Source organism: Musa acuminata, chromosome BXJ3-10 (assembly GCF_036884655.1).
Source record: "Musa acuminata AAA Group cultivar baxijiao chromosome BXJ3-10, Cavendish_Baxijiao_AAA, whole genome shotgun sequence".
Lineage (NCBI taxonomy): Eukaryota > Viridiplantae > Streptophyta > Magnoliopsida > Zingiberales > Musaceae > Musa > Musa acuminata.
The window spans coordinates 28,288,841-28,300,257 of NC_088358.1; the positions used below are offsets into that span (position 1 = coordinate 28,288,841).

General features: G+C 44.8%; 3 protein-coding genes across 3 annotated transcripts; all 3 read right to left on the reverse strand.

Annotated features, from left to right (window-relative positions):
• Positions 1–67: 67 nt before the first annotated feature.
• Positions 68–1,444, reverse strand: LOC135651124 (probable methyltransferase At1g29790). The gene has a single exon (XM_065170944.1). The coding sequence runs from the start codon at positions 1,346–1,348 to the stop codon at positions 170–172; it is 1,179 nt and encodes a 392-aa protein (XP_065027016.1). The 5' UTR covers positions 1,349–1,444; the 3' UTR covers positions 68–169.
• Positions 1,445–1,938: 494 nt separating this feature from the next.
• On the reverse strand, positions 1,939–7,077 carry LOC135651123 (microtubule-associated protein 70-1-like). Its single transcript, XM_065170942.1, has 11 exons — positions 6,545–7,077; positions 6,361–6,446; positions 5,428–5,493; positions 5,157–5,327; positions 4,386–4,556; positions 4,125–4,280; positions 3,849–3,995; positions 3,648–3,719; positions 3,026–3,547; positions 2,753–2,940; positions 1,939–2,450 (listed from the first exon to the last, which is right to left on the reverse strand). The coding sequence occupies exons 1-11, from the start codon at positions 6,792–6,794 to the stop codon at positions 2,414–2,416; spliced, it is 1,866 nt and encodes a 621-aa protein (XP_065027014.1). The 5' UTR covers positions 6,795–7,077; the 3' UTR covers positions 1,939–2,413.
• Positions 7,078–9,356: 2,279 nt separating this feature from the next.
• LOC135650740 (probable cinnamyl alcohol dehydrogenase 9) lies at positions 9,357–11,215 on the reverse strand. The gene is made up of 5 exons (XM_065170304.1): positions 11,121–11,215; positions 10,663–10,776; positions 10,065–10,578; positions 9,780–9,933; positions 9,357–9,693 (listed from the first exon to the last, which is right to left on the reverse strand). Exons 1-5 carry the CDS (start codon positions 11,198–11,200, stop codon positions 9,482–9,484), a joined length of 1,074 nt encoding a protein of 357 aa, XP_065026376.1. The 5' UTR covers positions 11,201–11,215; the 3' UTR covers positions 9,357–9,481.
• Positions 11,216–11,417: the final 202 nt, after the last annotated feature.

Below are 11,417 nucleotides of genomic sequence, written 5' to 3' on the forward strand. Positions count from 1 at the left end.
TCGCTCATATCGTGTGGATCCTCAAGTCAACACCCAAATTGACATTATGTCACCAAAAAGTTTGGTCTTCAAGCACTAAAACTCATCAGAGTTCTTCAGAAAATAAAAGGTCGCTGCCAAAAGGAGTAGTATTTCGTCTAGAATTAATGGTAAGAAACAGCGAAAAGGACTACCAGGAGTTCTTGAGTGGCTTCTGCAGCAGGGCGGAGATGTACATCTCCCGCAGCTCGAGGCCCCTGTCCAGCTTCCTGCCCACCTCCCACCGGAGCTTCTTGAAGCCGACGCGGTCGATGACGGGCACATACTCGCCCATCTGAGGCTCCACGAAGAAGAAGTGGTCGAGCCAGAAGAGGCCGCCGGGGCGCAGCACCCGGTAGATGTCGAAGAGGATGAAGTGGAGCAGGGTGGTGGGGATCCAGTTGCTGAGCACGTGCATGGAGTGCACCAGGTCGAGGGTGTTGTCGAAGAAGGGCAGCCGCTGCGAGACGCTCAGGTAGAGCGGCACCACCCCGCGGGCGGCCATGAAGCTGCTGAAGGGCCCGTTGAGGTTCATGGTGGTGGAGACGATGGTAACGTTGCGTTCCCGCATGCGGACGGCGAAGGTTCCGGAGCCGCCGCCGATGTCGAGGCCGATGCGCACTGAGCCGACGGGGTCGGCCGCCCGGAGGACCTCGTCGATGGAGAAGTCGAGGGGGTTGTCGGAGGGGGCCACCCAGCGGAGCCGCTCGCGGCTGCCGTCGAGGATGTCGAAGCAGTCCTTGCAGTCGTCGAAGGAGGGGGAGCGCTTGCGGTCCACGAGGCAGCGGAAGGACTTGCAGGAGTAGGCGGACCAGTGGATGGAGCGGTCCGGGGGGAGCGACCAGAGGGCGGCCGGGTGGGGGAGGGGCGAGGCGGGGTCCGGTGGCGCGGCGGGACGGCAGCGGCGCCGTGGGAGGGGCTCGCAGCCTCGGAGGAGGAGGCGCTGGGCCAGGGGCTCGTCGTCAGGGCAGGAGCCGTTGACGGGGTAGGACATGAAGGCGGCGAGATCGTCGGGGAAGAGAGGGCAAGCCAGCCCCGCGGGAGGGTGGATCTCCGCGGAGTCCATGTTGGGGTTGTGGCCGAAGGGAAGGGGCTGCGCGGAGGTGAAGGCCACGAACTCTGCCGGCAGAGAAGCATCGGCATTACTGGAGGAAGCAGATGCTGCAGTCGTAGCACATGCAGCAACAGTTGTAGTAGTAGTAGAAGAAGGACAAGGAGGGCATGAAGAAGAGGAAGAGGAGAAGAGAAGGAAAGTGAGGAGGTTGGAGAAGAGGAGGACAAAGAGGCAGAGAAGGTTGCTGAAGCGGTGGTGGGAACGGGAGGAGTCCATTGAAGAGGAAGGAGAATGGAGGTGGCAAGGGAACCTTCTCTCTTAGTCTGTGCTCGATTAATATCTTCTGCAGCAGCAGGGTCTACTACTCACGAAAAAGAGAAGTAGAGTCCGAGTAAAAAAGTCAAGATCTACTACTCACAAAGAGGAGGCTTGCATTAGTTTGAGAAGCTTACAGTCTTAAAAAGAGAGATGGATTCGACGTGAGGACGACGTTGAAGAATTGCACTAGTTTTATATGAATAGTGTGGCGTGCAAACTAAGAAAATACAAATAATAAGAAGAAGAAGAATAGAAATGACGGCCAGCAGAGACAAACTACATCCCTCCAACTACAGTCCCACTCCACCGTCACAATACCTTTCAAATAAAAAAGGGCATGACGCCTATCCACATGAAGAGTCTGTGCTCCAATAACACGTTGTTTCCTATTCACATTACACCTACAGGCCTTCACTCTTTCGAGTTCAATGACACTATCTGAACTATGCTTGAGCATCATAGGTTGGCCAAAGCTTCCAATTAGACAATAGAAAATCAATCCTTGAACATACTCCAACTTGAGAAACACTAGCTGTAAACACATGAAGGAAGCATAAAACAAATCTAAGAACAACCAATTAGAGAGTGTAGCACACAAATCTGGAATTACATTCTATTCACATCCTTGGAAAAGAAGAAATAAAAACAAGATATTAAAAAGAACACACTACTGAGGCGACTCGCAAGGTGCTGAATAGCAAGGACACACCAGGCTATACAAACAAATAAGACACTGGCCTACCAAAATACAGGTCGTGGAGTTAGCAATCCAAAGCATCACTTCCAGTAGCCAACTACCCTCAAGTCAGCTGCAGACGGACCTCATTCGCCAGATGAGCTCCCTAACAAAGTGTTGCAAGGTTGTCCTTCTGGTGTTAATTCCAGTTTAAAAGATCAACCCTGGAAATACAAAAAAGGAAGAGGAGGGGAGAGGGGGGGGGGGGGGGGGCGCAAGAGGGAAGTAGCCTGATGCAGAATCTCTTCTTGATGTTTTCGTACATTGTATTTCTTCGTATTTCTTCGTTATGGATTGCGCATCAACCCACCTCGAGGGACAGTCCTGAATTTGGAACAGAATCATGTAAACGAATTTACAACTTATAAACATTAAACCACAATGTTTTCAGTTCAAACAACGATGGCATTCAATTCTCAATAATAAAATTTTACAAAAGTTAGTTATGTTAAATAAATTGAGTTCATAAAACTTAAATCTCATATTTTTAGAAAAAATGATTCCCATTTATTCAGCATATAAAATCAAGAACAGAATCATCAAGAGGAATTAACGTCTGGTAAGAAGAAACTTAGCCAATTGATCTCGAGTGTCATATACTAAAGATACAAATCAACTTGTCATACCTTCCAGGAAGCAACTGTGAACTACTAGATGGAGCTTTCGAACCACCAAGTCGCTTAGACTTGTTATCTTGTTCTTTCTCCACTCTCATAGCAGCCACTTCTTTCTCCATTGCAGCTACTTCCCTTCTCATCTTTTTTGCTTCCACTTCCATAGCTTTAGTCAATGTATCAACTTTCTTGGCCAGCATCTATTCACAAGTCTCACAGTAGAAAGTGTACATGAGTTTGGAAATGGCCACCAAACTGTTACACAGATGCTAAAGGGGAACTTACCTCAATCGCATCATCCTTGTCTTTTAAGCTCTGGTCCTTCTCATGGCATGCTTTCCTCAGAGTAATTACCTCCTTCTGCAACATATCATACAGAAGTCCAGAGACACAATCATCTGAGTCAACATTAGATAACTCATTGGTTTTCTCTTCTGGAATTTCCTTCCAACTGTTATGTGAGATATTCTCTGCAGTTGCATCAGAAGATCTGTTCAGTGACAAACTAGCTCCATTCAGGAGGGCTTTGCTTCGGTCCAATGACCTAGTGCCACCATCAAATGACTTTGATGCCCCTTTGGCATGTTTCAGTACCATGCTACTGGAAAGAGAAGATCTCATCTGAAATGATGGTCGCTTAGAAAGGAAGCCATTAACACTCTTAGGAACATTCTCAGCTCCACCAAGGGACTGGCGGCGTGAAGGACCATTGCTTACACTCTTCCCCTCTACAATGGTGCGGTTACTGCCACCTGCTGACATTCTCAATCCCTCTTCCAAAACCTTGAGCCGTACCTGAAACTTCTCCTGAAATGTCCAAAACGATTTGCCACTAGTAAATAGGTATCATGCTCTATGACAACATAAAATATAACAAATATTAAACATTTATGGTAAGACATTCTACTTTCAACTGAGCTTCAGATCTTGCAGTACGTTCTGTTATAGCAAGCTTGTCCCGAAGTTGCTGCATCTCACCCTGCAAAACAATGTATGTGATGACAGGATTTACCATAACAAGAAAAAAATATTGGGAATAGCGTGTATCAATTGATATGCTACAAAAGAAGAGGTGTGCTTCAGAAAATCATTAAACATCAATGCTAACCTGCATGAATCTCCGTTCCTCAAGCCACTGTTTAACAGGCATTACTTTGTCACTAGCATCTTTCCATTCATTTGCCACAACCACTGCAACCCTATTAGCTGTAACCTTTGCCCGAGCAAGTTCACGATCAAGCGTTTTCATCTCTTCCTAAATGTATAAATGACAATTTAACAAGGAAAACAATATACATTTGTTCTCTAATGATTTAAAGCAGTTCCAACACAAAAAAAACAGAGTTCTGTGCTAATAGATTAAAAATAAAGCCCAATATATTACACTCATCTCCTGAACTTTTCGCTGGTAATCCCTTACGGCATTTGCAGCTGCACCACCTGCAAGAACAGCCTCTTCCAGTTCTCGTACAGTCTGGCTAAGCTTTTCAACCTCAGCAACCTTTTGTCGATGCATTTTATCCAGGATCTTGTTCTCTTCCTGAATAACGCAAGAAGAGGACTAAGTATAAAATTTCTAATAGCATCACAGCCTACAGATTCTGTCCCCATTTTAAAAATAAATAAGCATTTTGTTCCTGGATACCTGACATATTTCGATCTGTTTCATTAATTCCTGGTTCTTATTTTGTAAATCGTCCACCATAGAGGCCTTTGCTAAAGCAATCTGTACGGTCCGTTCTGCTTCCAGCAGTGCTGCTTCTTTTGATTTGGTAAGACGATCTAATGCCCTGTTGTCATCCTGTAGCTTTGCAATCTGCAAATAAGAGAGAGATCTTCAACAGTTTCTACTTTCTACCACTTTGAGCCCCTAATTTTCTGTTGACAAATAGGGAAGTCTAGTGTGATACATTCAAACAACTTAGAGCTGTTGTAAGCCAATAGAAAAATTAGCCCTTCATCTCCTACAAGCACAATATAATTGACATACATATATGGCAACAACTTTGGAAATAACTAATGATCAGCAAGACAACAAACCAAGCTCACAAAACAATGGAAGCCCATACAAGTACAATATGTAATCTTTCACAAATTTGGATCATTAAGAAGATTAGGAAATGGGAACTGAACAATGAATAACTAGACCAGACAACATCACGAATACCAGCAACACCCAAGATGCAAAAAGAGTTCTTGGTAGACAGTTTGTTTAAAAGAAGGAACAAACAAACAACAAAAAAAGAAAACACTTTAGTAATTGCAAACCAATTAAGTTGTTCATAAACTTGAGATACAGGGAAGGTCATTGCTGTGTTGACCAAGGCAAAATTTTGTAATCTTTGGGTGGAACATTCTATCAAAGCACAATTGTAGAATTATAAAATTTTGCAGGAGCAATGTTTCAAAAGAAAACCTCCTGCCGAGATAGCTTCAACTCTGCCTCAAGAGGTGCAAGAATGGCTTCAATTGGGGGCATGTCATCATCTTTTTGATCTGCATGGACTCTTCTAAGTGTCGCCTCTGCTGCAAACTGTGCAGCCAAGGCTGCTTTCTTTTCATCATTTATCCTCTTAATTTCAAGATTCTGCATGGTTAACTTTTCATCAACCACTGTTCATAGTGGAATCGTCAATCATACATGACAAACAACAGCTAAAAGTAAATTAGTGAGTTATATGTAGTACCCTGTTCTCAAGAAGTGATTCAGTGAGCTTGAGCTTCTCATCCATCTTATTCAATTCTTCCGTTAGCTGACATTGGTGACAAAAGAGTCAGAAAACAGCCCATTAATATCATTACCTCATTCAGTATTTTCTCTCCACACATTGGAATGCCAAAAGTGAAGGAACAAATGGTAAAGAAAAATACAAGTAAAAGGAACACTAGATATATTATAACAATGTTCAGACATTGATATGCACTGCAAGATTACTTGAAGCCATGTATAAGATAATAATATTTGATGTTGACCAATATAACATGTTTCCATGGAGATGGCGTTCTTTAAATGCAAATTTTAAGTTACAAGATCAAATTGCATTTCCTTTCACAAAAACCCAAACGAGCATATACCACACTTAGATAGAATCTGAAACAACCTTATCGTAGAGCTTTCTTTGCTTAAAGCCAGAAAAGGTTCAATCTTTAGAATGTTTTCCATCTAGAAATCGTAGAAACAAATATGAACTACAAAATGCAGAAATTGTAAAGCTATAAAATGGACTAAGAAAATTCACCATGTTGATTTTTATAAGGGCAAGAATCGGAAATAGCAAGAAATTTTGTCCTAAAAAAGAACAGAAATGAAAACAAAAAAATCATCACGTGCTCATAACGGGACCTGAAAGAAAAAGTCATAATAATTTGCTTCTCTCTAGAAAAAATAACAAAAATAGAAAAATAAGGCGTTAAGACCAAAACCACACTCAGACCACAAATAAAAAAACGCCATTTTGTAAAATAGAACTGTTATGAGGCAAAGAAATTGAGAAAAAAGAAAAACGCATCAAGAAAACAATGTCGACATGATAAAAGGGATCAGGGAATTAACAGCCATTAAGGAGAGAATAAAAACAACAAACGAATGATTTAACAGGAAGTAAAATCGGCACATTCACCTCTTCGACTGCCTTCTCTCTCGCGCGCTCAGACAACCTCAGAGCTTTGATCTCCGCCTGTGACTCAGATAATTCTCGATCTTTGTCTGCAATCCACCAAAATATCCAAACAAATTTCAATGAGATGCTACACAAACCAACCGAATAAACTAAAAGAAAGGAACGCAGCAAACCGCAATCCCACCTCTGACTTCATTCTCGAGCCTATTCAGCTCGACCTTCACCGGATCCGATCCGTGGAGCAGATTAATAAACTCGTCCACCTCCAAGTTGGGCTTCATCGAGGCCCTTCGCCTCAGGGCCAGCGCCGACTTCCCCTCAATCTTGAACGACGCAGACGCCGTCAGAGCCTCCGGTGCCGGCTGCGGCGTCGCATTCCCCCCGGCGGCCTCGCCTAAGAACCCTTCCCCGCCGAAGTCGCGCAGATCTGACATCCTGGATCTGACGCTCTCTCACATCGAAGGCAAGTAAAGAGCCCAATTTAAACAAAGAGGAGGAGATTTTCGAAATGCGAACTCGACTCCGATTCCAAGTACTAGGGTCCTCCTCCTCGATCGAAATTGAGATCTCCTTCCTATGGCTTCGATCGAGTCCGTCGCCCACGAGAGCAACCCTAACTGCGTTCCTTCCTCCAATCGCCCTCGTCGCAAGTAATGTGCTGTGGGGGAGTGCTAATAAGTAGACTACAGTGAGGAGGGGGGCAAAGGGACGCCCGCTATGTTATATCGCTCCTCCTCTATTATTTATTCGTACTAAGCAAACCCCCGAATATGTTTGCTTCACTATCCGATGTAAGATCAGGGCTGAATCAAAAGTAAATCCAACGGCGGATAATGAGTCCTCAAGCAGATCTCGTCTCTAGGGAATGCGGTGTCGTTACCGCACCAAGGGAGACGGAGCCTCTGCTCCCTCGCGATGCCACGTAGTGTAATTGGTGTCGGAATACTCTCCCTGGATCGGTCAAACGATTTGGACTCCCTCTTCTTTATGATGCTGGTGAGCTGTCCGGTGCAAGACAGCGAACAAAATTCTGACTAAAGCGTCAGTGACACGTACCAGGATAAAATCTATGCCAATATTTTTTGTACTCCTTATCCGTCCCACCCACATACGGTGATCCGATTGGGGCCTCAAGGGACCCACAGGAACTCACCAATCCTCTGCTACCAGACAAGGCATAGCCAGCCTAAATGAATTCAAAATCTAAGTATTTATTATTTATTTCGGGTATAGCTACGGTTACGTCAGGCCCGCATAATTTCCAGAAGCCGAACCGGCAATCTGAGCCGGACCGAGACACCGAACCGGATCCTATGCGAGTTCTCGATGCGCGTGTAGCCGCTCTAGTTTTCTACGTACGGGTACGCCGTGAAGGGGAGCGGGGGGGAGCTGTCGCCTTTGGTGGACTTGCAGGGAAGTAATAGATTGCAGGATTAAGTCATCATCTTGTCGTCGAGGCGATGGATCGTGAGTTGATCTCTACTTTGCTGCAGGTTGATTGGAACCATCACTGTCCGCCCTAATGGACTGACAACGATGTCCTTCTACTGTTCGAGCTGTGAGGAGCGTATGAGCAATGGCCCCACTGAGAGGAAAAGTAGGGCAAGATCGCAGATTGAACGATGCCAAAAGATGACGCCTCCTCTTCTTCTTCTTCTCCTTCTTATTATTATTATTTCAACTGCTGCTCTTTTTGGCCGATTTGGAGTGTGGTTGTTGTCATGGTAGAGGGTTGGTGGCCGGTTGGGCATTTGCTAGAACTCTCCTTGTGGATTCTGTGGTAGTCTAAGTCCTCATTTGAACCAGCAATAATGAGACGAGGCTGTGCATTCCGATGCCAACAATGGCATATGCAATGGCCTTCTTTTGATGGTTCTTCTTTCAAGCTTGAACACCGTCACTTCATGTATGGAGGAGTGGTGGACCTTTTGGTTGCACTAAATCGAAACACTGCAAGAACATATATCATGGAACAATGATTCGACACCTACACCATAAGTTCCTTGTTCAAGCATGTATCTTGTTGTTCTTCTAAGTAAGGATATGGGCTGCTGATGTGTCCCATTGATGAACTTTAGAAAGGACTACCGATTGGCAGGTTCCAATAATGAGCTACAGAAAGGAGGGGATAGACTTGTGTGTACTTTGCTCTCCCTTGAAGTATCTTCCTGGTCGTCAACAAGCATTTAGAGGAAAGCTAACATGGCTTTGAGCTTTTCCTCCCCTTGAAGCCAAAGAAGGGGCTGCATATTACAGCTGCACTCCTGCATATAAATGATTTCCTCTGTTCCTTTTGAAATGTCAAACAGGAGCACAAAAATCTTAACCTGTGGCCAAATCCATTGCTGTCAGGATGGTGATGCAGCCACCTATATAGATCATCGTGGCTTCAACAGTTGGTGAAGTCGTCATGAATACTCAAGTTGGATTCTCTGTGGGCATAACTTCACAAAGCATGGAGGTTGTGGGGGGACTGTCGGCTTATCAGAATCCAAGACAAGGAGGTATCCAAAGCTTTCCAAGTCTATATCTCCCGGTCTCATGATTCTTGTTGCTGTAATCTATGGAACCTCTTTCTATAATTAAGTTGTCGAGAACACCAAGGAAGACCATGCTTCTTTAACCACAGAAAACCCCTGTCGGGACTTGAGTCTATTTCTTTAATCATAGAGTAATAAAGGACATGCATGCGAAGAATAGTATATGTCCATGAACATTAAGGAGATTATAGAACTGTTCGGATAAGTGAGAGAGAAGAGGAGTTTCTAACAAGCTTTTGCCTTTTTATGTTTGGAAGTGGATTCTTGTACTTTGGTCTAAAGTTACTCGTTTTCATGAGAGATTTCAGACCAAGGAAGTAAGGCATTGTTCGATTGTCTTTAGATAGATGCCTTGGATTTAAGATGACAATGAAAGTAAACGATTTATCCTGGTTGTTCTTACTGCTAGCGTCATTGTTGTATGCCATTGTCCCTTGGGATCTTGAGATACAAAGATTGGAACTCCAAGGTTGGAGCTGTGATCATAGCTAAGCAGAGTAATTGCCTTGAGCTAATCTGATCTTTCAGCTGACAAGTCAAAGTAAAACTAGAGAACACAGGCTGAAATGTTCTTCCGTAGCTCAAACTCCTCGAGAATCATGGAAGGCGTTTGCCACATCAACCACAAACCGGTATCTCACATCGCCCTTCTCCAGCCGCTCCATCGCAAGATTCACATCTTCCATTCTGACCACCTCAACCTCCGGCGTAACCCTGTGCTCGCTGGCGAACTCTATCATCTCCTGAGCGACCTTCATCCCGCCGATCATGCTTCCCACGATGCTCTTGCCTCCTGCAACGCACAAGCCAAAACATGTGGTCGATCGACGGCACGCGATGAACGACTGGGAAGGAGAAAACCAACGCATGCATGCTAACCTGAAACCAAATCGAATGATGGTATCTCCATTGGCTTGGTCGATGTCCCAACCATAATTATCTTCCCGTGCGTCTTCAGCAAAGCGACCAAAGGACTGAACGAAAGAGCACCGGCACTTGTGCTGACGATATGATCCATAGTGCCCGCAGCAGCCTAAAAGAGCAGCGACTATTTCATGTAACACGAAGAGAAAAAGTATATATATATATATATATATATATATATATATATATATATATATATATATATATATATATATATCTGTGTTGTTGAACTGATGATACCTTCATCTGCTCGGCATTACTGATGACTATAAACGAGTCGGCTCCAAGCAGCTCCACCGCATCCTTCTCCTTGTCAGGAGTTGAGCTGATCACGGTCACTCTCAACCCGAAAGCCTTGCCAAACTTCACAGCCAGGTGGCCGAGCCCTCCGAGGCCCACAACGCCCAGATGCTTCCCCGGTTGGTCCAGTCCATGCTGCTTCATCGGGGTGTACACGGTGGTGCCTGCACACAACAGGGGACCGACCTTGTCCAGGGGCAACGTCTCTGGGACCCTGACGGCGAAATGCTCGTTGACGACCACCATGTCGGCGAATCCCCCGTAGGTTTTAGTGCCATCAGGGTAGAAGCTGTTGAAGACGGGAACCAGTTTGGGGCAGTAGTTCTCATCATCCACTCTGCAGTTGTCACAAGAGCGACAAGCACCGGCCATGTACCCGACGCCGACCTTGTCGCCGATCTTGAACTTGTGAACGACCCGCCCGACTTGGGTTACAACGCCTACAATCTCGTGCCTGGTAGATTCAAAAACCATGGACAGAATCCATTTGAGCAACCACTGTCAATGTTCTTTAGATGATGATGACATGCTTGCTCACCCTGGGACGACCGGGTACTTTGCGTTTCTCCAGTAATTCTTGATCGTGCAAAGATCGGTAAGGCAAATTCCACAGTAGAGTACCTTCAAGGTGATGTCGTCGCCTTTCATGGCTCTGGAAAGTAGCGAGTGCCATAGGTCAAACGAACCAGAAAAGGAAGCAAATTACTTTAGCTGAATTGCCAAAAGGAAGACGGAGATACAGGAAATAATGATAAAGAAATCATAATATAACTCAATGAAATGAATATTTCCTTCTATTGACGATCTGCAAAGAGCCAAACAGGGATGAAAGTCTACTCTCTCATGTCCTTTAATAAGTTGCATAAAATGATATGGATTAGAAATTTATGATGACATATCACACTTCATTAGAGGCGGCGATCGAAAAGTTTCAAGATGGATGTTGGATCAACTGCTTCAACAAGAGATCAGAAAAGCGAGGACGCAGCAGAGTACCTTAAGGGGAAGGCGAAGGGGGAGACGACTCCGGTCGAATCCCTGGCTGCCCATGCATGTCCCGTCTCTTCTTCTTCCATCTCTCTCCTCCCTCTCTGTCTCTGTCGAAATGACTGATTCAGTGCGCCCAATATATATATATATATATACACGCGCGCGATGAACCTATAGAACGCTATATTTGGTAGCCAATTACATGCATGCACATTTGATGGTCTCCATAAATCCACCGAATTATTTCCCAAACATGGGTGATGCTGCTAACGAATGTACATGAAAGTTGATTCTAAAGTTAGG

Bases quoted from the DNA above. Each gene is read 5' to 3' on its own strand.
- LOC135651124 (XM_065170944.1), bottom strand. From the start codon at position 1,348: ATGGACTCCTCCCGTTCCCACCACCGCTTCAGCAACCTTCTCTGCCTC.
- LOC135651123 (XM_065170942.1), bottom strand. From the start codon at position 6,794: ATGTCAGATCTGCGCGACTTCGGCGGGGAAGGGTTCTTAGGCGAGGCC. The intron at 5,328-5,427 runs GTACTACATATA...TTAACCATGCAG, and splicing joins AATCACTTCTTGAGAACAGG to AATCTTGAAATTAAGAGGAT. The intron at 3,548-3,647 runs GTAGAATGTCTT...TGGACATTTCAG, and splicing joins GATCTGAAGCTCAGTTGAAA to GAGAAGTTTCAGGTACGGCT.
- LOC135650740 (XM_065170304.1), bottom strand. From the start codon at position 11,200: ATGGAAGAAGAAGAGACGGGACATGCATGGGCAGCCAGGGATTCGACC. The intron at 10,579-10,662 runs GTGAGCAAGCAT...TGAATCTACCAG, and splicing joins AAGTACCCGGTCGTCCCAGG to GCACGAGATTGTAGGCGTTG. The intron at 9,694-9,779 runs GTTAGCATGCAT...TGTGCGTTGCAG, and splicing joins ATCATTCGATTTGGTTTCAG to GAGGCAAGAGCATCGTGGGA.